This window comes from Pezoporus wallicus, unplaced genomic scaffold, assembly GCF_028554395.1.
Source record: "Pezoporus wallicus isolate ANWC-B61680 ecotype Strahan unplaced genomic scaffold, APGP_CSIRO_Pwel_v1 contig_3486, whole genome shotgun sequence".
NCBI lineage: Eukaryota > Metazoa > Chordata > Aves > Psittaciformes > Psittacidae > Pezoporus > Pezoporus wallicus.
The window spans coordinates 3124833-3150431 of record NW_026642292.1 but is presented as its reverse complement, the minus strand read 5'-3'; the positions used below and the strand labels follow the sequence as shown (position 1 = coordinate 3150431).

General features: G+C 42.7%; 1 protein-coding gene across 1 annotated transcript in view; it reads right to left on the bottom strand.

Annotated features, from left to right (window-relative positions):
• Positions 1-22377, bottom strand: part of SPTLC2 (serine palmitoyltransferase long chain base subunit 2) — a 79005-nt gene extending 56628 nt beyond the window's left edge. Inside the window, exons 1-2 of the mRNA XM_057428550.1 lie at positions 22252-22377; positions 10444-10638 (exon numbers count right to left, since the gene is read on the bottom strand). Of these exons, the coding sequence (XP_057284533.1) occupies positions 10444-10638; positions 22252-22377 (321 nt within the window). The remainder of the gene's footprint in view (positions 1-10443; positions 10639-22251) is intronic.
• Positions 22378-25599: the final 3222 nt, after the last annotated feature.

Genomic DNA, 25599 nt, shown 5'->3' with positions numbered 1-25599 from the left:
TCCTATGAGCCAAGATGCATAGAAGGGCAACTATTTCTTCCATGTTCCTACTTAAGTATAGCTTTGCATTATTTCAAATGTGCCAGGTCTTCTCTGAAGGCTCTTTGTCAAGAGATGTTAACAAGGGCAGTAGGTCAGCTGATACAAAGCTGTAATCCACTAAAAAATAATTGGTTTTCTGAAGTAGCTACTCAGCTCTACTTTCTCAACTTCAGCGTCTCATGTTGATCCAGGCAGAAAGTGGATTTCAAGGCTGAATCACTAACAAACTGTTCACTTGTACAATGGAGAAAAACATGTCAGTACTGACAAGTGTATTCAAGAACTTCCTTCATACACGTGAAAAGTTGCATAGCTACTGTACTGTGTTACAAAGCGGTGACACATGTAAGTACCTGTAGCAATACACTAAGAAGATCCTAACTCATGACACAAAATCAAAATAATTATTTTCAAGTGTCTGAAACCTTCTGCTAATTATTTGTAAAGGGCTGGGAGAAGTGAGAAGATCAAAAAACAAACTGGCACATTAGAAGATCAACACTTTAGGGACCTGTACTTGTTACAGAATCAATAGGTTTCAAAAGAGCTTTAAGATCATCAAGTCAAATTTATGTTTAATTATAACCTGCTGAGATCCTTTTAAAGCATTTTCACATCTTCCTGATCACCTCTGTGTGAGATTTCAGCTTTGCAGTAGTTATTCAAGCACACAAACTATGTGACCCAGGAAACAACTAAGATTTTAGACAAGGCTCTTGGTTAGGAGCAGAGGCTGGAAATGAGTCGTTGTACCAACTCATTACGCCTGGGCCGATACAATCCAATCTCTCCTCAGATTACTTATCAGATAGTACATTTTCTTTTGAAACACAAGCTGACAAAGCAGGAAGAGTAACAAGCTCAGCTGATGAGATAAAGACAATGACCCACAACAAGCTGACATCACAGAGATACATAATGCAAGTATGACCTTACAAGCCAAAAGTATAACTGAGTTTAGTTATTTAACTGTGAAGCAGAGAAGTTCTCTGAACCAAGTAGCTTATGATAAGCAAACAAAGTGTCTTTAAAGTCAACAAGAATTCAAGGAACAAATTATGGGTAAGGGAAGTAAAGTCTAATACAGGACACTAGCCTTAGTTTTTGGGAGTACCAAGCTGTAAAATTATAGCAAAGGGCTCTCAGTGATGTATCAGCTTAATGACAATCCCTCTGTTGTCCATCCTACCCACCCCTAATAAACCACCCTCAGCTAGCTCTTAGGAGAGAATTCCTCGGAGTAGGACAAGCAAGAACTGTTCTCCTGGCATAAATCAAAATTGGATTGTCCATTTCCTCAGTAATCTTTGCCCTACCAAGGGGTTCTCATAACCCATGCATCTGAGAACACAAAGAGAAGTGGAAAGGATATTATGCTTTATACACTGCTACTGACACTCAGTCTGAGAGCCCTCTTTTGGAAATGGCTTCCAGGACCAGATGGTTTGTCTGACTGGCCTGGGGGCTGGCTGTTCTTTGGTTGGTTGTTTTTCCCCATCTTTCTACAATGTGGCATTTCATATGGAGAGTAGAGAGGACACTACACCCAAAAGGGAAATTAAACGTTTTCAATCTCTGAACCAAGAAAAAACATTTGGGAAGGGAAGTGGGACAAAATCCATTTCAAATTTTTGGCACATGCAGCCACAGTGCTGTGCTGCAACAGTGCCCTATTGCTGGAAGTGAACATTGTCACCTTTAAATGACCTTCAGTGTTTATTGTTATTTTTCCATCAAGTTATCATCCCATTTCAGATCCAATATTTCTAGTCATAACAGACTAAGAATATCAAGCCTGAGATGGAACAGCTTCATTTGGAGGAAAAACATTCTATGAGCGAGTTGATTCTTTGAGCAATCTTCAGAGTTAAGCATGGTCAAACAACTGCAAAGGTTATACAGCTTCAAAAGGAGGGAGCAAAACCAGCATGTTCTTTCGTTTGAATTCATATGAACGTGAAGCTAAGAAACCATAAACAGCTTCATTCCTATTGATTTAAGCCAGAACATATCCCCTATTAGAAAAATGAGGCCTGATGAAGAAACCTAAGTACTCATAGTCTCCCAGAAGCCTGAAAGGCATAGCAACTTCAAGAAAGAGTGAAAAAAGGAAAGAATAAAATTCTCCCTTAGGGTGCAGTACCTTAGCACAGGTGATTTGGGAACCCAAGATTTCAAGATATGGTAAATTAATACTACAACAAGTGAAGGTTATAATGACAGCTTTGTAACCATTAGCTTGGGGCACACTGACATGTAAATTCAGTGATTATCCTGCTTTTAGAGCCAATTTCCCACAGTGTTGCACCTAAGCTAACAAATGGTGCCATGAGCACCAGCCAGGCTTATCTGCAATTTGCATAACGTTCCCTGATAATACAAAACTTACTGAATGGAAATCAGGAGTAGACAACTGCAACAAATTCCAGGCTTCTAAAGGAAGCAGAAAGACTAGTTCTGTCTCACTGTTACATGAGTAAAAAAAAAAAAAAAGAAAAAAAAGTGGAGCAATAACTGTGGGTAGCGTCTATACCATCAAGAGGCCTCTGATGAGCTGTACAGATGCTAAGACAACATTGAGCAAAAGAGTAAAGTTCACTGTCCCAAAATACTCCTACAGCTGGATTCTTATGAGTGAGTGTTTGAAAACCACAGATGCTAGGAACATGTTCTAACTGGGCAAGCTACTGAGCATGAAGAGATACGCTAGAGAATTACCAGCCCCATTTACACAGCTGCTCCCATATACAAAACATACATTGTAATCGACTTGCAAATCACACTGGAATAAAGGTAAAAGTGATTTTCATCCTGCCTATAAAATCCTACAAGCATTTTGCAGATTTAATTGCACTATATGACCAGACGTTACAATAAATTGGGGATGCATAAATTGATTCCAGGGTAATTGAGAATTGTTAATCTCGCTGCTTATCCATGCCAAGAACACACTGATAATGCTTTGGAGAGGATGTGCTACACAACACTGGTTTCCAGGGAAAAGCCCAGCTGGATATATTTTGAACAAAGCCAAAACCCAATAGACTATTTCCCTTTTCACCCTTGTTGTGTTCCAACTGTTGGTGAATATTAGGTTTTCCTGGAATCATTTATTTCAATGCAAAGCTCTAGTAATGCTAAGGAATTTACCTACCATCAGAGACAGTCCCAGAGAGTTGTTGAAAAGACCTGAAATTAGTTCGGTCACTTTTGTTTCCTAGTTCTGATGCACAGACTAAGATTATAGTATTAAGTGACAATTTAAGGCAGGAGTTGCTCTACTGAAATAAACTGCCCTAAAAACCACACAAAAACTGAAGGTGTTTTTTTCCCAATGCCTGTTTGTAATACTGTATTTTGGACCTAAGTTTACAATATGTTTTTAACTGCCACCACCTTCAGAAACACACTACAGAAAACTTAGATACTTCAATTCCACAACTTTCTGGACAAGTTAATTCAGCCTTTTATGAAATAATTCCCTGCATCACATAAGTTTGTTTCACTCACAAAGCAGGCTGTCACACACTGTTCAGCTACACAGATACTGCTGCTGCTTTTGCTCTGAACTTTTCACTTAAGCAATTATGAATTATTTCAAAAAGGTAAAGCTAACTCTTTTGCTTGGTATTTAAGAAAATACTAATTATCAAGTTGGCTCATAGTACTTCTATGTATAGAGTACTTCTCTATGTACTTCTCTATAGTACTTCTATGTACTTCATAGTATTCTAATTTAAATATTAAAAAAATATTACTTTCTACACAAAGGTCACAAGTCTGCCACAGCCTACCCTAGGGTAACTGCAGGTCTCCGATCTGCTGCTTTTCTGAACTGCAGGCTCTGATTTTATGTATTAATAAGGAAAAAAAAAGTTCAAGTTTTGAGCCTTTTCTGCACACTAGTATCTGTATTCCCTCACCAAAAGAGGATCAGGCTGCTAGACAGCAGCTTGAGAGATTAAAGTTTGAAAATTACTTTAAACTGTTTCAAAACAAAGTAACGGAGCACCACACTACCACTCCCCTCCCCTGCACTAAAATAAACCTGTCTCTCACATTAGATACAATGCAATGTGCTCTCATCAATTCATTTGTAGGCAAACAAAGCGTAAAGCAGCAAAGCGTGAGGATAAAAGTACTGTATGTTCTAGACCTCACATGATCACTTTTTATTTGTCCAATATTGGAAACACCTATTCCAACTTAAGTGCTAGAAATGCAATTTGGGGGATGTACACTAGGCTGAAATTTCTTTTAACACCAAAACTTTTTAAGTGGGATTTCCTATTTTTCATTCTTACACAATACTCATTAGCATGTCCTACTAGCTCCATCCGGATATACTATGTACAAAACAAAACCAGAATACAAGCAAGCATCTCTTCACTGCAAGTTATGACCAACTGTCCTGGGTTCAGCGGCAGCAGTCATTTTTCTCCTTAGTAGCTGGTGCAGTTTTCTTTCGTGTCACATGATAGAAAGGGCTTACAATCAAACTGTAATTTGGGATGTGCATTCCTCAGAACACCTGCAATACACTGATGATGTTATCGTGTGGGGCGATACAGAGGAAGAAGTTTTTGAGAAAGGGAGGAAAATAATCCAAATCCTGCTGAAAGCCGGTTTTGCCATAAAACAGAGTAAGGTCAAGGGACCTGCATGGGAGATTGTATTTTTGGTAATAAAATGGCAAGATGGACGTCACCAGATCCCCACAGACGTGATCAACAAGATAACAGCAATGTCTCCACCAACTAATAAGGAAGAAATGCAAGCTTTCTTGGGTGCTGTAGGGTTCTGGAGAATGCACATCCCAAATTACAGTTCGATTGTAAGCCCTCTCTATCATGTGACCCGGGAGAAAAGTGATTTTAAATGGGGCCCTGAGCAACAACAAGCCTTTGAGCAAATTAAACACAAGATAGTTCATGCAGTAGCCCTTGGACCAGTCCGGACCGGGCCAGATGTAAAAAATGTACTGTACACTGCAGCTGGGGAGAACGGTCCTACCTGGAGCCTCTGGCAGAAAGCTCCAGGGGAGACTCGAGGTCGACCCCTCGGCTTTTGGAGTCAGGAATACAGAGGATCTGAGGCCAGCTATACCCCAACTGAGAAAGAGATACTGGCAGCCTATGAAGGGATTCGAGCTGCTTCGGAAGTGATTGGCACTGAGCACAGCTCCTCCTGGCACCCCGGTTGCCCGTGCAGGGCTGGATGTTCAAAGGCAGGGTCTCCTCTACACATCACGCAACCGATGCTACATGGAGTAAGTGGGCTGCACTAATTACATAATGAGCTTGAACAGAAAATCCCAGTCATCCAGGCATTCTAGAAGTCATCATGGACTGGCCAGAGGGCAAAGATTTCAGAATGTCACCAGAGGAGGAGGTGATGCGTGCTGAAGAGACCCCACCATATAATAAACTGTCAGAAAGTGAAAAGCAGTATGCCTTGTTTACTGATGGGTCTTGCCGTATTGTGGGAAAGCATCGGAGATGGAAGGCAGCTGTACGGAGTCCTGGACGACAAGTTGCAGAAACTGCTGAAGGAGAGGGTAAATCGAGCCAGTTTGCCAAGGTGAAGGCCATCCAGCTGGCCCTCGACATTGCTGAACGAGAAGAGTGGCCAGTACTTTATCTCTATACTGACTCATGGATGGTGGCAAATGCCCTGTGGGGGTGGTTGAAGCAATGGAAGCAGAGCAACTGGCAACGCAGAGGTAAACCCATCTGGGCTGCTGCACTGTGCAAAGATATTGCTGCCCGGGTGCAGAACCTGGTGGTGAAGGTACGTCATGTAGATGCCCATGTACCCAAGAGTTGGGCCACTGAGGAATACCAGAACAACCAACAAGTAGATAAAGTGGCTAAGATTGAAGTGGCTCAGATGGACTTAGATTGGCAACATAAAGGTGAATTATTTTTGGCCCGGTGGGCCCATGACACTTCAGGCCATCAGGGCAGAGATGCATCATATAGATGGGCCCGTGATCGAGGGGTGGACTTAACAATGGACACTATTGCCCAGGTTATTCATGAGTGTGAAACATGTGCTGCAATTAAACAAGCCAAATGGTTAAAGCCTCTTAGGTATGGAGGATGATGGCTGAAGTGTACAAATATGGGGAGGCCTGGCAGATTGATTATATCACACTGCCAACAACCTGCCAAAGCAAGCGTCATGTGCTTACCATGGTGGAAGCAACCACCAGGTGGCTGGAAACATACACTGTGCCCCATGCCACTGCCCAGAACACTACCCTGGGCTTTGAGAAACAGATTTTGTGGCACCCAGCACCCCAGAGAGAACTGAGTCAGACAATGGGACTCATTTCCAGAACACCCTTACAGACACTTGGGCCAAAGAGCACAGCATTGAGTGGGTATATCACATCCCCTACCATGCACCAGCCTCTGGGAAAATCGAACCATACAATGGGCTGTTAAAAACTACACTGAGAGCAATGGGTGGTGGGACTTTCAAACATTGGGATACACATTTACCAAAAGCCTCCTGGTTGGTCAACACCAGAGAATCTGCCAACAGGGATGGCCCAGCCCAGTCAGAACTTTCACATACTGTAGAACGGGATAAAGTTCTTGCGGTGCACATGAAGAACTTGCTGGGGAAGACAGTCTGGGTTATTCCTGCTTCACGTAAAGGCAAACCCACTCGTGGGATTGTTTTTGCTCAGGGACCTGGATATACTTGGTGGGTAATGTGGGAAGACGGGGAAGTCCAATGTGTACCTCAAGGGGATTTGATTTTAGGGTAAAACAGCCAATGAACTCAATTGTATGCTGTTGCCTGCTATATAGCACTCTTATAGCTCATCAACTAGATGTCTTCAGGTCACCAGTGACTGGCCCCGACTTCCCCCTGACTATCATCCAAACAAAGAATGAACTTTGATGAAACCAGATGAGTTTTGTGGTATCATCAGCAGGCAATGATCCAACACTGCACACGGCCTCTCCTGCTCTGAAAGACTGTTACAAGAGAGATAGAGACCGACATCATGGACCAGATGAACTCAGCAGCTTTACAGGGATTGGTCCATGCACTAAGGAATGATCTCTCTCTCTGTGTGGATGTATATATATATGAGACAAGAGTGATGGTATATTGAAAAATGTGGGATCTGAGCATGATGTGAATAATATCGAATAAGTTGTGGATACTGTCCTGGGTTCAGCAGTAGCAGCCGTTTTTCTCCTTCTGTCCTGGGTTCAGCAGTGCTGTCGTTTTGACTTTTGGCCTGGGAACAGTGCTGATAACACTGACGTTTTTAGTTGCTGCTCAGTAATGTTTACTCTGACCAAGGACTTTTCTGAGTCTCATGCTGCCACAGAAGAGAGGAAGTGGGAGGAAGCAGAGACAGGAGACCTGACCTAAACTAGCCAAAGGGGTATTCCATACCACAGCATGTCATGCCCAGTATATAAATTGTGGGCAGCTACCCGGAAGGGTTAGATCACCGCTCGGTCGGGCTGGGTATCAGTCAGCGGGTGGTGAGCAGTTGTATTCTCTTCCCTTATTATTTCCCTTATCATTATTATTATTGGTGGTAGCAGTAGTGGCTTTGTGTTATACCTTAGTTACTGGACTGTTCTTATCTCAACCCATGGGAGTTACATTCTTTTGATTCTTCTCCCCACCTCTCCAGGAGCTGGGGGAGGAAGTGGGGGAGTGAGCAAGCAGCTGCATGGTTCTGGGTTGCCAGCTGGGCTTAAACCATGACACCAACACACAAAGGGTTTCAAAATCACCAGTCCAGGAGGTGCAATTAAGCAACTGTTTCAGGGTAAGATGCAATGCTAAGTTAATTTATAAAAAATTTGAAGGCTAAATTTCTTTTAAAACTAGGATAATGAGTTGCTAATAAGCTTTGTATTTCAGCATCCTCTATTTTTACCAAGAGCCTAATATCAATAATGTATTCCCAAATTACATGTACAGCCTGATGTCCTCCTTTTGTACACTCTCATGTCAGCCATGACTGCTCCCACAGAAAAGGGCTACTGTAAGTAGTCTTGCACCTTACATACTGGTAACAGAACAAGCATTCCACAAAAACTGTGCAAGGGAAATCGAATGACAGCAGTATAGAGTAACTGCACCAACAGTTACATCCTCCTAATACTCAAGTGCCATGAGTACAGACTAATATTTAAACCTTTCTTCTAATGTCTTAGAATTTTCCAATTGTTTGACTGTTCTCTTCTGTACCAACTTCTAGTTTTTACACAAAAAAATACAAGAATGTCATGTTCTCAGACGACATAAACCATAGTATCTCAAGTGACATTAATGAACACATCAAATTTCAAGCTGAGATTTAGCCAGTAATCCTTACTTCGATATTGTAACTGTTAAAAGGGATCCAAGACTTTTACTTCCAGATCCTAGAATTCAGTTTTGCAAATACTGTAAATTTAAGCTCCTGTACTTTCAACCAATACAAAAAACCTACTGCTTATTAAACTCCTATGAGAATGCTTTGGTTGATGAGAAACTTAACATGAGCTGGCAGCGTGTGCTTGCAGTCCAGAAAGCCAACCGTATCCTGGGCTGCATCAAAAGGAGTGTGACGAGCAGGATGAAGGAGGTGATCCTGCCCCTTTACTCTGCTCTCCTGAGAGCTCACTTGAAGTACTGTGTGCAGTTCTGGTGTCCTCAACATAAAAAGGACATGGAACTGTTGGAACAAGTCCAGAGGAGGACCACGAGGATGATCAGGGGACTGGAGCGTCTCCCGTATGAAGACGGGCTGAGAAAGTTGGGGCTGTTCAGCCTGGAGAAGAGAAGCCTGCGTGGAGACCTCATAGCAGCCTTCCAGTATCTGAAGGGGGCTTATAAGGATGCTGGGGAGGGTCTCTTCATCAGGGACTGTAGTGATAGGACAAGGGGTAACAGGTTCAAACTTAAACAGGGGAAGTTTAGATTTGATATAAGGAAGAAGTTCTTTACTGTAATGGTGGTGAGGCATGGGAATGGGTTGCCCAAGGAAGTTGTGAATGCTCCTTCCCTGGCAGTGTTCAAGGCCAGGCTGGACAGAGCCTTGGGTGGTATGGTTTAGTGCGATGTGTCCCTGCCCATGGCAGGTGGGTTGGAACTAGATGACCTTAAGGTCCTTTCCAACCCTAACTGTTCTATAATTCTATGCTTCCATTTTGATATTAAGTACTTTATAATGAATCAGTTTAATTCTACCTCATGATGTGCACCGAGAGAAGCTACTGTGAGTAATTTTAGGCACTGGATAGTTTACTGCATCTTAGCTAATCTACCGTTAAAATGACACGCAGTTTACTCCAGTGCTGCTTCCAGAAAAAGGCTTTCAAGGCTTCCTTTTTTTTCCACCACCCCCACCCCGAACTCCTGATTTTTTGTTTGCATTAGTGAGATGTCCTTCTCACACCCCGCTACTTTCTGCCAGCCAACTGCTTGTGTGGCTGCACAGAGAAACAGAAACCAGCAATTGAAAAACAACCTCCCTTAACATTTTAGAAGCCGGATTGGCTCCCCAAAACAGTAGAGAAAAACAGAACCCTGGCCAGCAAGAGTAAGCCAAATCACCTTTGGAGCAAAGCTCACTGGTATTCACACTGTGCTAGGAGAGGTCACATCAAGAGTTCACAGGAAACAGCCTGCAAACTGCAAGTTTAAACAGTAGCTTTCTTAACAGTAATTAATTCCTGCGGGGAATAAAGGCCTTTAAAACTATTTTACAGCTACTCAAAATTAGTATTATCTGTTCCAGATTAACTGTTGAAGGAGGCAAGACTTCTCATCTTGTAACAGAAGCTTTTGTGAATAGGTCTTTTTATGAATGAATTCTTTTTAATTGGTATCAGTGAGTGAGGAGTCAGCACCTCAGATTACTCACCAGCTAACCTGATAGTGTTCTGGACTCCAGATGAATTTAAAGTCATCCAGCTTGTGCTCTGATTCTCATCCACAAGCTTTTCTTTGCAACTGCTTAGGCTACAGAGAATTAATGGCATATTTCCAAATCAAAACACAGCCACCAGAACAGCATCAGAAGACCTCCTGCTGCTGTCAAACTCAAACCAGATGCTTTGATAAGCTTTTCTTTATCTGCTGATGCTAGCATATGCAGTCTCCTTTCCCCAAACCCTTGTTTCCGCAACTGGGGCATCTCTCAGCATGTTGATATAACTGCTCATGCAGCTTTGCAGTGAACCTGATGAGGGAACTGCTCTGCCGAAAAACAATCCAAGTAAAAGAAACATTATTTTGTTTAATGACAGCAGTGCTAGCATACTATTCAGGGCATTAAGAAGACAAGGAAAACAGCAAAAAACTTTGAACAACACTGCTCCCTAAAGAAATGCTCAAGCTATAGCCTCAGCCACATCATTTCCAAGTGGTTACCTTTTGTTCTTCTCTTTCTGTAGCATTTTGACACTTCTCAATCTTCCACTGCCGCATGAAATCTCGCAGATACCCAAAAAGAGTGAGAACACCATAGCCTACGTAGGTCAGCACAGCAACCAGCATTGGTGTTTCTTCAAAAGCTTCATTGAAAGGCCTTTTGTATAATCCTCCATTGTGCACAGTATGATTCACCTATAGTAAAAATTTAAAGAGAGGCTGTTGTGAGATATCCATTCAGGAAATGACAGATAGATATTCAGAGTAGCCCCTAACCTTCCAAACAGCTACAAGTACTCAAAATACTCTCAGCTAGGGCTAGCTCTGACTGATAAACACTGCCAGTTTCCATAGGCAGCTAAGTTGTTGATATAACCAAAGTCACAGTTACCAACTTAGTGCCATTTAACATCTCATTAAAGTTCTTTAGCTTGCAAAGGTACACAGAGAGCACTGCTTATATCCAGGCCAACCAAAATAAAAAAACCCTGCCTTCCCCTTCATGAAGAACTAGGTAGGTATAACTAACAGAACAGCGAGGGTTCCCAGGCTCACTACAAGGAAAAAAACAAAACAGAAATGAATAATGTTATTAATCTAAACCATAATCCTTAAAATACATGAGAACTGAAAAAGTAACTGGAGAATAGCAAAATAGGCTCAACTTTGTAAGCCTGTATTACTCTAACAAAACAAGCATAAACTGTGTGTCTCTATAACTGTTCGCCTAAAGTTAGTGACGTAAACATTTGTCGTGGTTTAAACCCAGTCAGGTAACTTGTTCACTCACTCTCCCCCTTTCTTTCCCTCCCCCTACTCCCGGAGGGACAGAGAGGAGAATCGAAAAGAATGCAACTCCCACAGGTTGAGACAAGAACAGTTTAGTAACTAAGGTATAACACACATCACTACTGCTACTACCAATAATAATAATGATAAAGGAAACAAGGGAAGAGAATACAACAGCTCACCACCAGCCGACCGATAACTTGCCCCCCAAGCCCGACCAAGCTCTGACCCATACCTCCTCCAACCCTGCAGTCTTAGCCCTTCCGGGTAACTCCCAGTTACATCCTGGGCATGACATGCTGTGGTATGGAATACTTCTTTGGCTAGCTTGGGTCAGGTGTCCTGCCTCTGCTTCCTCCGGGCTTCCCCTCCTCCCTGGCAGAGCATGAGGCTCACAAAGTCCTTGGCCAAACCAAAACATAGCTATCAGCTCTGTTCCCAGGCCAAAAGTCAAAACACAGCACTGCACCAGCTACCAAGGAGAAAAATGACTGCTACTGCTGAACCCAGGACAACATTGTACTCATCCATGAGGAGGACATTACACCAGACAAAAAAAATCATTGTATAAACATTGCATGTAAGTCAGCACATAGAACAATGCAAAGCTTTCTGCATAAAATCCAGACTAAAAGTCATCTTGCAACTTGCATACCATCATTTGGTATGCAAAAAGAAGAGTTTGATTAGTTGTACAATACATGTGCATGGCCATCTCAAGTACAGTTACTGTAATACATAGTATTTGTGACTACTACAGAAAAACTTCACAGCTACAAGGCAAGGGTTCACTCAACATAACACTGGGGACAAAACATCATTGTTTTGTCGAAAAGAATAAAGTTAAAGATCAATGTATCAAAACATAGAAACCCAGCCATTAGATGCAAATGTTATTCTGTATTGTTGAAAGTTACAGAATAGCTACCCTCTGATAGAATAGCTAGCTGCATGTGAAAGAACAGTCTTTGATATAAACCCCTATCTGTAGCACCAAATAAATATAGATCCAAGAAATGTACTTTTAAAAACATACTAATCAAAGAAACATCAACACACAGGAAAGCATTTTAATCCCAAATACATCAAAAAAGGACAACAGCCCATAATTAATGAGGAGTGGGGGCCAGCAGACAGACAAACCCAGTTATTCACCTATGCCACTCATACTATCATGCGGGAAAAGAAGTCAACATTGTCCTAACCTTTGTAACAGCTGATGAATCAATAAAGGCACACATACTTTCTGGCCTCACCAAACACTGTGTTATCTGGAAAGTGACACCTGCTCATATGCTGGAGCAAGTCTGTATTTCAAGCCTAGCATTAATACCTTGAAAGTAATTTTTCAGAAGCAAGGGTCTTCTCTTAGGACACAAATATGCTATAGCTACATAGTCACTGAGTATGCACCAGCACATTCCTCTCTTGATACTTATTTCTACCTCCTCCCTTTGCCAATACAGACATTCAGATCAAGTTTTAACCAGAGCAAATCCTCAATTTGGTCCCTGGGGATTTGGTCAATTGGTCAGAATTGCTCCAAGTGTGGAAACTAAACAGCAAAGACACAGTAGGAGCTTCTCTTTCACTGGCAGCAGCATTGAGCCCAAATGCAGATAACTAACTTGCAGCATGTTGGGACCGGTTTTAATGCTGAAGCAGTTTTTAAAACGCACAGTGTAGAGTGGTGGCTTAAGTTAAAAAACTACCATGCTTCGGAACAGGTGTAGAACACTTGCTTACCACACTGCAGCTCCGCTGATGACAATCTAAAGCTTCAACACAGGCTACAGGTTCATACACTGTCTCCTTCAGGAACACTGCCAGTCAAAGGAACTGCCCTGCCATATTCCCACTCTGAGCCATCTGCATCACCCTCTGGCTTGCACAACTAAGGCTAACCAGATTTTCAGCACAGTGTCGCTCCAATGCTGAACTGATCTAGGTTGGAAACATAATGGTTTGCAGAAGGTTATTTATTAGACCCCCACAGTCTTTACAGCGATGTTCCGCAAACTTGTTCAATGGATCTCAGCAAACAAGAACCAGCAGCTGTTGGGCAGACATCCAGATCTAAGAAAGATCATGCACCAAAGGTCCTATTGCTACAATTTCAGCTTGATGAATTAAAAGTTGAATTTGGTCTCCTCACACTGACAGACCAGGCTTTGAATAGCAGCTATTCAGGAGCAGGCATGCACCGCACCTGCTACTTGTGGTGTCTAGTAGTAGCCGATTACTAGCAACAGAAAACTGGTAGTGACTACTTAACAAATTACCTAGCATCTAATAAATAGAGATCACATCAAAGGTTTTAATGTCTTTCTCATGTAACTGTCAGTTCGTCTCGAAGAGATGAAAGGCTACCTCCTGAAGGTGTATCTGAGGCTACCTAACACCAAAATATAGCTACTGGGAAAAAAACAAACAACAAACATCCACACCAAAACCCAACTAAACCCCAACCTATAAACAATTTTAATCAGAAGTATACCAAGTTTTTCCAGGTCTTTAGAGTTGCTTCTGCTTGTGACAAATGTTAAAACTAAACAAGTTACCCCACATGGTCAAAACCATTTCACTGAGAAAGGCCCTTTTGGGAATACTTGTATTGACTCAACACATACTCTAACCAATTTCACCTCTCAGTGTCGTTCTATGAATGCATTTATACATCCTTATACTCTCATGTCAGCTACCATGACAAAAGCTGAGAAACTTCTACACTATCCTATCTGAATTAAATGTTAACGAAATAATCTGAATGCAATTCCACAGACTTTTCATAAAGGATACAATGATTACAAATACTCTACAATTGATTATAATAGCCACATTTTATATACAAGCCAGTTGGGTTTTCCAAGAATGCCTCATGAATCTGCACACTAGCCTTCAAATGAAGGCTTACATGCTATGAGCTCCAAGGCTGCTGCCAAGGAGCAGCAACTTCAGTTCCAGCGATCAAGAAAGAAGGTGGCTACAGCTTCGTGATCCATTTCTTTTTCTGGAGGGTGGGGAAGAAGCATGCAAGATTAAGGCTTTTACAGTTTCAACAAGCTTCACAATAAAGTGAGCCATGACCTTTGGAGTAGAACATACTGCATATCTAAGTGGAGACTATAAAGAAAAGTCAAGAGTTCACCTAAGTGTGTGCTTCAAAAAAGCAGGAGGAAGTTCACCTACATCTCTCTCTCCTGTACTGCCTTGTCCACATGTACACAGAAGAGCATCATCACATTAATATACACAACTGCAGGAGAAAAAACAGAAAGCACCACCCAGCTGGTTAGAGAAGGCAGCAAAGAGATGGCATTCTGCATCAGCCATAGGTAACGCCTGTGTTGGGCCAATCTCTTGGGGAAGAAAAGTCACATCGAACAGTATTTTAACAGTTACTGAGCAGCAGCATCATACAGCTACAGGTAGAAAGGATTGCACTGGTTTAAGTAGAACACATTAGGGTGTCTGATTACAGTCAGCTCTCTAATTGGTAACAAACAGTTCCAGTTCAGAAGACAATACATTATAAAACTGGCTTCAGATTCAGTTCTGCAAATCAGAAGCATTTTAAGTAGCATGACAGTAATGTCTACAACAGGCAGAGGATGGGACTGTGGATGTACGCACATGTGGCACAAGCACAACCAACCTGATGTTCTTGCCCAACTACTGCACAAAGTTATGCTTTAAAGGCCACATCGGCCTCCAGTGCAGTGTCTGAAGGTCTGGTATTATCAGAACAAGGCTTAAGCTCCACAGACATAAAAGATCCCTGTCTATCCCAAGTTATTCAAATTCTTTAATGACATATATAGAATGTATCTCACGTAATACCCCTTTTGCAATTACCTTAGCATAGTTAAAGGTCATCCAAAATTAGGGACAGAATAGTGTAATCTAAACAAAAGTAGTTCTCATTTAAGCCACCCCACTGAGCACAAACTCACACCAGAATATATTCAATTGCATGCTTGATTACAACCTCCACTACCCTACAGTTATTGCAGTTCAGAAACAATGGTCAGCAGTAAATTTGCTTTTCCTAGTACCCTTCACCATTTTCCATTTACTAAATTTGGACAGTAGGATCTTCATAGCAGGACCACCATACCTCACCCTGTCATAAATTTACAAAGAAGGTAAAAGGAAATCAGCAAGCTGGTACAGATTTTAGTATTGCCTTCACGGCCAGCACACAAAACAGGTCACATATGAGACTGGCATTAATCGGAACCTCACTTTATTATCTTTAAAAATTTATTTCTCAAAACCAATAGGAAAAAGGGGTTTCAGTGTATTTGCTATACCTGTGTCAGCAGACAAGTTGTATAAGAACTCATCCTAAACAAAGTCAGCATGGTAGAAATCGGTAGATGCAAAGGAGCACACAAGAAGCCAAACACTCTCAGACTGAAGGGAACCAAGCTTAACTTCCAAATCATTAGAGAGGGTGAAGTTTCGTAAGAAGACAGAAGCCATGCTTGAACACAGGAACATTTGCAGATTCTGCTGCAGGCAACACACAGGATTTATCACAGGCATCTGGGTATATACCTTGCATGGCAGGCATATACTTTAAGGAGAGAAGATGCTACAAGTGCAACACGCACAGTGCACAGTAAGAACACTGTTTATGGTGCTCCCCCAGGAAAACCTGAACACTGTGTTTCATTTCATGCTGCCAGAAAGAACAAAGTAAGATGAACTGAGCAGACTTCAGGTAAACACCTTGAAAGGATTATTTATGCTGAAGTACAACCTTGCTAAATGCTTGTTAAAAATTTGTAGCTTCCCCTTGCCACACACCACACATACTGCAGAAATTCTACTAGCAGCCTTTTTTTTGGCCTTTTTTTTTTAAAAAAAAAAGGCAAAAAAAAAAAAAAGTAACATGCAAAACCACTTTCATGAGTTGCTTGTTTTCATTGAAGATTCCTGCCAACTATATGGAATAAAATGGAAAAACACAGAATACACCTCTGCTCTAGGATACGCCTCCACTCTCAAAACTGGTCACATTTACTCTAAAGGATGACAGGAATCAGCACTACAGAAACTACAGCAGTGAAAACTCCACACAGGCAACTGCTCTAAGCTGCTAGGTTATTCTGTAGTAATGTTACTGTCACCTACAGCCCTTTCCCTTGTACTGCTTTGCTCTGAGACTTCAGATCTCAGACTGCTGCATGGGTAAAAGGACCAAGTATTTAGTACCAAAATTGGAATGAAATGATTTGAATCACAGTTTACACTTTTTTTTTTCTTTCCCTAAAAAAGGGGAAAGTTGTTTTACAAACCAGACTTCAACACTGGAGTGTATTCCTATGTACACATTTGCTCTTGTTGACAGGCACTGTCAAATATTTTGATTTGCAACTAGTAGCTCCCAACAAATTATGTCTTCCTTTGTTAAGATGCACTTGCTACACCTACACAAAAAGTGGAAATCTTCATAATGTTTAAGTGTTGTTTGGGGTTTGTTGTTGTGGGTTTTTTGTACCTCTTTTTTTTTTGTTGGTTGGTTGGGTTTGGGAAGACCTTTAAGATCAAGTCCAACCTTTACCTCAGGACTGCAAAGTCCACCACTCAAACATGTCACTAAGGGCCTCATCTCCACATTCTTTGAACACCTCCACGGATAGTGATTTCACCACTTCCCTGGGAAGTTATTTTGGTTATTACGGTTATTTTTCTAGGAGTGCTTTCCTAATGAATTAAAAGAAACAAAAAAAACAAAAAAACAACTTTTTTTATTTTTTACCTCACTGAAGCTGGCCCAATGTTTTATGTTCCTCCAAGATAAACTGAAGTCAATAGATAATTAAGTTCCCCCCAGCCCCAACAAATTGAAAGCATGACATTTAGGAAAACAACATTTCTGCTGTATGATTAAGACAGGAAAACACAATATGACCTATAATTCAAGTAGTTATAATAACAAAAAGTGAACTTGCATACATTTGTAACAATTATAGCATTTAAGGCTTATCAGCAGTTAAATTTGAAATGGCAGTCCCAATATTAGTGAAAGATTTTCACACTTTATCCAAACTGACTTCTCAGTAGCACATAATCAAATCTAAGAGAAGTTAGTCATATCAGCAACTACCATGGGTGTTTGTTTGCATACTAGGATAGATACACAAACTCTCACTGGCACTACATCTACTAATTTAATACTGTGGTCTCAAATATTCACCTAGCCAAAAAAAAAAACCCAAAATGCTACACAGCTATTTTTCCCACAAAGGCTTATAGTCTTTTATAATTGAATTTAATATTAGAAAAGTATTTTCATGCACAGGTACACAGTTTCAGAAATAAGAGTTTTATAAATTAAAACATCTGACAGAGATCAGTCTTTCTGGGTCAGCCAATTTCCTGCTCACTTCAGTTTTACATTGACTGTATTTATTGTGTCAGTAATCAAAAAGCCAAGCAAGAGGCACAAAGTAATAATTTCTTTCCTCAGGTCTGATGCAAGCCTCAGAGTACACGCTACAAGCCTCAAGGCACACATTTTTATGTAGGTTTGGGAATTAAATGCTAATGTCTACACATGAGCAAACCCTCCTGCAATCCACAAGTTCATATCCGTAACCATGGAATAACCAGGGTTGGAAGGGGACTCCAGTGGTCAACACCTCCAACTCGCAGGTCAAAGCAAGTCTAATTACAGCAGGCTGCTGACAGACATATCTCATCTAGTCTTGACCTCCTCCAAGGATGGAAGTTGCACAACTTCTCTGTTACAGCTGAACCCAGGACACAACCTCTTCCACTATTTTACCACTCTCACAGGAGACTTATTTTCCCTGTAAGTAATTAAAATTTTCCATTCTTCCAAATTAGACCTGTTGCTTCTTATGCTATTGCTACACACTTCCAAAAATCTGGCTCCAGACAGCTAGCTGAGCCTTCTCTTCCTAAGGTTGAATAAACTCAGGTCCCCTCAGTCCCACCTTTTGCTTGGGATCCCTACTGGAGTCACAGATTCACATGTCTATGTCAGCATCTTTCTGGTGATCTCAAAACTGGGCATGATACACAAGATGCAGTCTCACAAATGCTGAGTAAGTGAGAGAGATCACTTCCTCATGGATAAATTCATGAAATTCAGTTCTTTGGGATAAATTGTTATTTCTTTTTACCAGAAATGTCTGCATTTTAATTTTGTATGCAGATGTGGGGAAAAAAAAAAAAAAAAACGCAAAACCAAAACAATTCTGTCCTCAACGTTATTTAACATCTTTATCTCATCCCAAACTTTACCTGAAACAAGGGCTTATTCACACCACTATCATTAATTCACTATAACAAGAAAAGCTTCCAATCCTTGTTGCCCTCATCATTATAATTATGCTTTCCCGAAGAAACTATAGTAACCTTAATTCCAGCAAAAGCATCTATAAAATCAAGATGAAGCTATCACGCCCATGCATCTTGATGTATCTCATCAGATGAGCCTACAAACAGTAGGATTGCGCTCTCTCTAAACACCCAAACACAAATCACAGGACCACACAAGCTGGTTTTAGTATGTACACACTAAAAAAAAAAAAACTGAAAAAATTTGAAAATCTATGCTGCCTGTTTTAAGCTGTAAGAATTGAAGATTTGTGACAGTTTTAAAGGAATGCAAATCCCACGGTCCTCCCACTCTCTTCAACCAAACTATTCGTTGTCTTCCTGAGGAAGTAGTATTAGACATTTACAAAAGGCAAAGACGCAATAAGCTATCTGGAGATTGCTACAGTATGGCATTTGTAGACTTCCTAGAAACACGAAGGAAACTAAAATTTGTTATCTGGCTGGGAAATACCACACACAACAGAAATTAAGAACTTGATATCTAAAACCTATATTCCAATTTAATTTTTTTTTCAGTTTGATATGATTTCTTCTTCAACTTCCAGAGGCATAACAAAACCATTCTAAGTTGAGAAGCTCAATTAAAAAGCCAAAAAAAATAATATTACTAAAAATATATTCACAATAATAGGTAGATTCCAATAAGTTATCATAGAAAATAAGGACACCTTGTCCCATTAAAGATGCCCCAATCTCCATAGTTTTAGCAAGAATTTTTTTTCAGATGCAATATTAGAAAACCATTAGCCATTTGCTTCAGAGCAAAGCACTGCAACAGTGAAATACATTCCAGTTTAAAATTGCATTGCAGAAAGAAAAAGCAATTTTCCTTGCACTCTTTATTATTCCCACAAGTGTCAAGATAGATCCTGAATACTGTTTTTCTACTGAACTCTCAAACTCTCTCTCAACACTCTCTCCAACAGACCAGAAAGGCATACAAAATAGAATCACGCAGAACCTGAAGAGGTAACTTCACTGTTCTTCTACGTAGACTTGCTTGCTTTCTCCTGGCTGTGCTTATTTCCCCATGACAATACCCTTTGAGATGTCATGCTTTCATCCTACATAGTGCACTATTACACAAAATATTAAATCAGTTTTGAACCCATACATTGATTACTGCTCATGCTGGAATAACAATGAAGAGCTCATGCTATGTTAAATACCAGTCCCTGTAGAAGGATTTGTAATGAAAGCCTGAAGTCTGTCATAAGAACAATTTAGGGTAAAAAAAAAAAAAAAAGAACAAATCAAAACACAAACCCAGCTACCCTTCCCCCCAAAACCACAAAACTTACTCAGCTAACCACAGCAGGGATATCCTAGGTAGGGGCAGACTCCTCTTTTCACACAGTTAAAAATTCCTCCACTACCAAGCCCTACCAGAGGGCACAGTGATGTAATACCCTGTCTCTAAGCTATCCTCTCACAAGCTCCAGGCTTTTCCAGATAAGTTGCCAGTGCAACACTTCTTTATACCAATGTTTTTTCTTTTCCCTCCTCTTCCCATCAATATATTTATTTTATCTAGATCTCTTCTTGCCTCCTACTTCCCTCAAGGACTTTCTTTTAAAAGCACCTTTTCCCCTCCTCACCTTTACTTTTCTCTTTTATTCTCCGAAGTAGGAAAAGCTCCCTCCTTTTTGGTACTTGATTACTTCACTTGCAGATTCTCAAGCACTGTATGTGGTACATACATACACAGACAAATATATTCAACACATGGTAAGCATTAACATTTTTTCCTTCTGTGCAAAGGAGCAACAACCAAAATTCTAAAGCCAAAAGGCCAATCCAAGTGGCCAAATCTGTGATACACCAGCAACTATATCTTTGCTAGCAAATACACCTAAACACTCTCTTCTTCCAGTCACGTTCTAATGTTTAGAACCTTATTTTGAAAGCTAGCAAGCTGGCCCACATAAAATTATAGTGAAACAAATGCAAGACTCCTAATTATAAACTTCTGCTTGACCACCAAGATACAGAAAGATACAAAAATAAAAAAATACAAAGCCAGAAAGATACAAAAATTTCTTACACTCTTCGTGCATCCTCTGCCAATGCTGCTACACTTTTGAGAAGTGGTTCTAAGAAATCTTAGCAAAAAGCCAATGAACCTTTTCCCACTTTAGAAATAGTTACCTCAAACACCTCAGGCTTTCAACACATATTTGGGCATAGTATTACTCACAAGCTACTGACTGACTAGAATGTCTCATAAAACATCAAGATTTTTAAGCTTCCTCAGTTTGACACAGATGGCTTTGCTATTCATGTGCTGCATCTCCCATGTTCTCCAGATACAGCTGAAAAATCCTTGAGGAAGAACTTCCCTACCCCAACTTCTCTGTTCTTCAGAAGCAGAAAAGCACAATGGTAATCAGACCTCCTTCTTTAAAAGCACTACGGGGGACAGGGAAGAAGCACCACTTGCAGAAGAATGCTCACCATCACCATGCCTGGTCTTAGTGCAAAGATTTACGCTTATGGTTTTATAGTCAGCAATGCTTGGTGTTTGCAAGGCCAGACTACCAGTGCTATAGCTCCACAAACCAGTACAAGGTGACACTGCTGCCAAAGTACTGCACCTTCTTCCTCCATCTGTTCACTCCCAACACTGTGCTATTACTTCCCAAATGCCAGGGCAAGACTATGAACATCCATCCAGTGAAAGAAATGAGGTAAGTGTCCTGGTGGGTCCAGGAGGAAGTTTAGTTTTACCCTGCATCAGTTCTCAATGTGGTTCACACAGTGACTGCAAAAACCTACACTGGAAAAACATGGAGCAACAGGACAGATGACATGGAGGAAGGCTCTTCTCAAGCAGCTTTAGGTGTCCAAGGAAACACAACTTATTCCATACAGTTAGGCTTGCCTCAATGACAGCCATTATGTTCCTTACACTGTAACAAAAAATTTTGGTGTTTTGCAGAGACACAAACATAAGTCTGAAAGCACAGATAGACACTCGCATCACAAGGTGACAATACAGCTAGATGGGAAGTGCTACATCAACCTTTAACTATGCTGTACAGGAAGCCCCTAACAAGGCTACTTGTACCCCTGTGCATCACACCTGTAACAATAAAGCAATAATGAAGGACTGCTAAAACCTTTTATTTGAAAGCACAGACCTATTATGTTGTAGTGAGCTTTAAGTTTAAAGCTCTGCTGCTAAACAACAAAACCGAAAGCCTTGTGGTAAACACACAAGAGTGACTCGAGGGCCAGCCTGGCGAACAAACACCCTCCGCGGCACGCTCGTGACCAAGGCGCTACCCGCCGCCCTCTCACCCCACCGCAGGGCCGCAGGGCACAAGCTCGATCCCACCGGCCAGCAAAGCTGTACCGAACATTCCAACAGCGGCGGCTCAGTGGCTTCCCGAAGCCCGCCTGCAGCCGCGGCGAGTGGGGGCAGCCGCAAGCTCCCGTAGCTCCCCGGCGCGCCGGGGGCACTGCCGGCTCCCACAGGCAGCAAGGGGGCAGCGCCTGGAAGAAAGCGCCGAGGACAGCCCGCGGCCGCACCGCAGCCGGCCCCACAAGTTCTTCCCGCCACCGGAGTCCCCGAGGAAACCACACACCCTCCCAGGTGCCGGCCCCACCCGTGAGGCGGAGGGCGCCCGTGCGCACGCATACCTGTGTGTCGGGCGCGGGAAGACCGCGCACGTAGCCGTTTGGGAGCGTGCCGTGGCCTGCGCCGCTGCAGCCGTTAGCGCGGGGCTGTGCACCCGCCACCACCGCAGCCCGCCCGCGCCGCTCCATCCCGCCGGCTCCGCTGCGCCCGCTCCGCCACCCCCGCCCTGCCGCGCCGCACCGCACCGGAAGCGCGAGCTGCCGCTTGCCCCAATCACCAGCAGGTACGTCACGCTCGGGGATGGGCTCTGTAACGACGCATCGGCGCGCGTGCGAGGCTGGCGGCGGACGCCGAGATAAGATAGCCAATCATGCCAATCAGAGCCAGGGGGTAAGGAGGGGCAAAGGAGCTGAACGTTGTCCAGCCGGGAACGTGGTTGAGCCAGGGGGGCAGGTTGCGTGGCTGAGGTAGCAGCCAATGGGAGGGGGCAACGGCCGGGCTGAGGGCTGTCTGGTTGTGGTGGCTCCGGCTGGGGCAGTGCCGGTGCGGGGCGCCGAGCGTGTGAGGGAGGGTCCTGGTGCGCCCGTAAGCGCTTTCTCTGGTGCGGCGTGGGCAGCGGCGCGGGCTGGTGCCGTTTCTGTGACTGGAGGCGGCCTTTTCTTTAGGACACCCCAGTCGCTGGAGCAAGGAGAGGACCAGGGTGGGGTGAGGTAGCAGGTGAGCCTCTCTGCTGCCCTCCCTGTGTAGAGTCGAGGGAGCTGATGACTGAAGTAGTTCTTTTCAAGGCTGTAGGGGTTGCTCCAGGACACACAGGCTTCGGGCTGTGTCATGATGGGCTGTGTGAACGCTGAAGTAACTAACCCACCGCAAGTTGGCAGGAGAACCTCTGAGTGAAACCCTGAATGGTGGGTTAGGAGGTCAGACCGAATTATTGCAAAGCCCTTTGTGCCTAGGATCGACATGGGAGAGGTGTGTCTTGGCTCAAGTACGCCTGGGTACTGAAGGACCTAATAGGAAATGCTCTAGACAAGCTCCAGGCAGAACTTGAGTCAATAGGATTTAAAGTCCTGCTTAAAGATTGGTGCATGCTTGGCTGCCTTGCTGAGCCACTATCCCTGACAACTGAAGCTGCCAGTCTGTTAACTCTGCCCATGGCTGTGTTTAAAAATCATATTTGGCCATGAATTTGAGTATGGTTTGGAAATACATACTTCATTCAAAGACTGGGTGAACTAAGCACTGTGTTTAGTTCAGGGGCAGATGTTACCAACATTAATAAAGTTTAAGTTTCCAGATGTCACACAGACAACATGAGAGGAAGGGTGCTCTGCAAACCACAAAGCATCTGGATGTGTGTGCTATTGTACAACTTGTATACATCTTGGTGAGGGAGTGGGAAAAGGAACACATCTAGAGGTTTTTGAGTTGCAGGAGTGTTAACTGGTAGAAGGAAACAGCCAAATGTGTTTAATCACATACTGAAGAGATGGAGGAGTATGACCTTTGTTTTCTCCAGTGCGATTGAGAGAGAAGGGCTGTGCTGTTTCTTAGAATGTAACTTGAAACAATAAAAACAAAGCTCATTTAACACAAGGGAAGTTAACAGGTCTAAGCAGGTGAATGTAAGAAAATGGTCTCTTCTGATTTGCTACTATTGATAATTATTTTTCTGTATTACAGTCACATTTTGGAGCTTCAGTCACAGATCTCATTGCAAATTTGATACGAACATGGAGTTCCTAACAAAAGTGGATTAGTTTCTGTGAAAGGCATTTTTATTCTCTCCAGAAGTCTTGGGAGAGCTTCATAGCCTGATTTTAGCGTATTTGTAGGCAGCAGTATGTGTCCAGTACGCTCCATATCTCTGGGTCACCTTTGGACAAGAGGGTTTTTGTAATGAGGGGTACAAACATTGGCTCAGGGGTAACAAGCACAGGCTGGGTGTGAGACTTTGTTCCTTTCTTGCTGTCTATGGCCGCTCCCTTTTCTTGACTGCCACTAAAGCAGGTGTGGACTTGCCTAAGAAGCATTCTTTCTTCACCTGGTTTCGGTACGCAGTGAGACAGAGCCATCAGCTAAGATGGGATGGGCTGCGTCCCCTCTCTCATGTTGCAGGATGGGGACTATGGAAGAGACGGGTGTTGCTAGGAAGGACCTAGTAGTCAAAGCTGCGAATACCCCTGTTTAGCATTTGGGTGCTTGTGCAAGTGGACTTGATTGAGTACAGTTAGGAGTGCTGGTGGAGAAGAGACAGGTGCTGTTGAGCTTTTTCTACATAAGGAGGGGAGGGCTTTTGCAGAATCTATGAGGAATGAACAAATGTTATCATGAAAAAAGGAAATGAGTGAGCAAATGAGTGAGAAATGTACTAGGGGACCACATACCGCAGTACCTTTTTTGTAGGATTTTTTTTAACCATAGTTGGCTGTTGGCATTTTCCTCCCATCTCCTCTCCATCTGAATGGACTGGATTGAATTATACAGACCAGTTTTGCCATGGTGTGCAGATGGTCCACCAGCCTACACTCACAGGGCATGTATGAGGCATCACCCTCCACTCCCTGCCCACCTGCATGCAGAGAAGTTTCCTCTGCTAATGCCTTCTAGAGAGGATAAGCTGCTTCACTTGCCAGGCAGTGGATCTCACTGCTGTGTTACCTGTTTAGAGTCCAAACCCTGCAGACTGGTTACTTCATCTGTCCTTAAACCCAACTAGCACAAACACTTACAGTGCAATGGTTTTAGTACTAGTTTAGTAAATGGGAAGAAAAAAACATTAAGGGACCCCCTGGTTAACTTGTGCAGGACCGGGCAGTCTCACACCATGGCTGCAGTGCTCCCCTACACATGGGACCTCATTGTGTTGCCAGGACCCACCCTGGCCTTAGTGTGGGACCTCGTGTTTGAGGGGCATCAGGCCCCTTCTAGTGCAGCACAGGGGCAGGGAAGGCCATACTCACCCTGGGGCTGCAGTAACAGAAGACTCTGGGATATCCATGGAGACAAGTCTGGCATGGAGGTGCCATCCCAGGACACAGCTGCTGCCACAGGCCACACCAAGCACACGTCACAGAGCTCCTGAAGTTGCACCCGCTGGCAGCTCTGATATGGATGGCTCTGTGTGACACACGAGACACCCATGTACACAGGAGGCTGCAGCTTCTGCCTCTGGACTATGCAGTTGCAAAACAAGAGCAAAACAAACTCAAAACAGCATCATTCCGGATTGAAGTTTCCTTCTAGGTTCCATGTATACTATTCCTGTGAGCTGGCAGAGCAAATTGCCTTACTCAGTCAACTGAGTTAAGCAAAGGACTGGGTAAGAAAATATATATAATGAGTCAAAAGGAAGAGTGGACCATAAGTAACAAGTCAAACAGGCAGGGATTGCTGCACAGCAGGCTCGTATC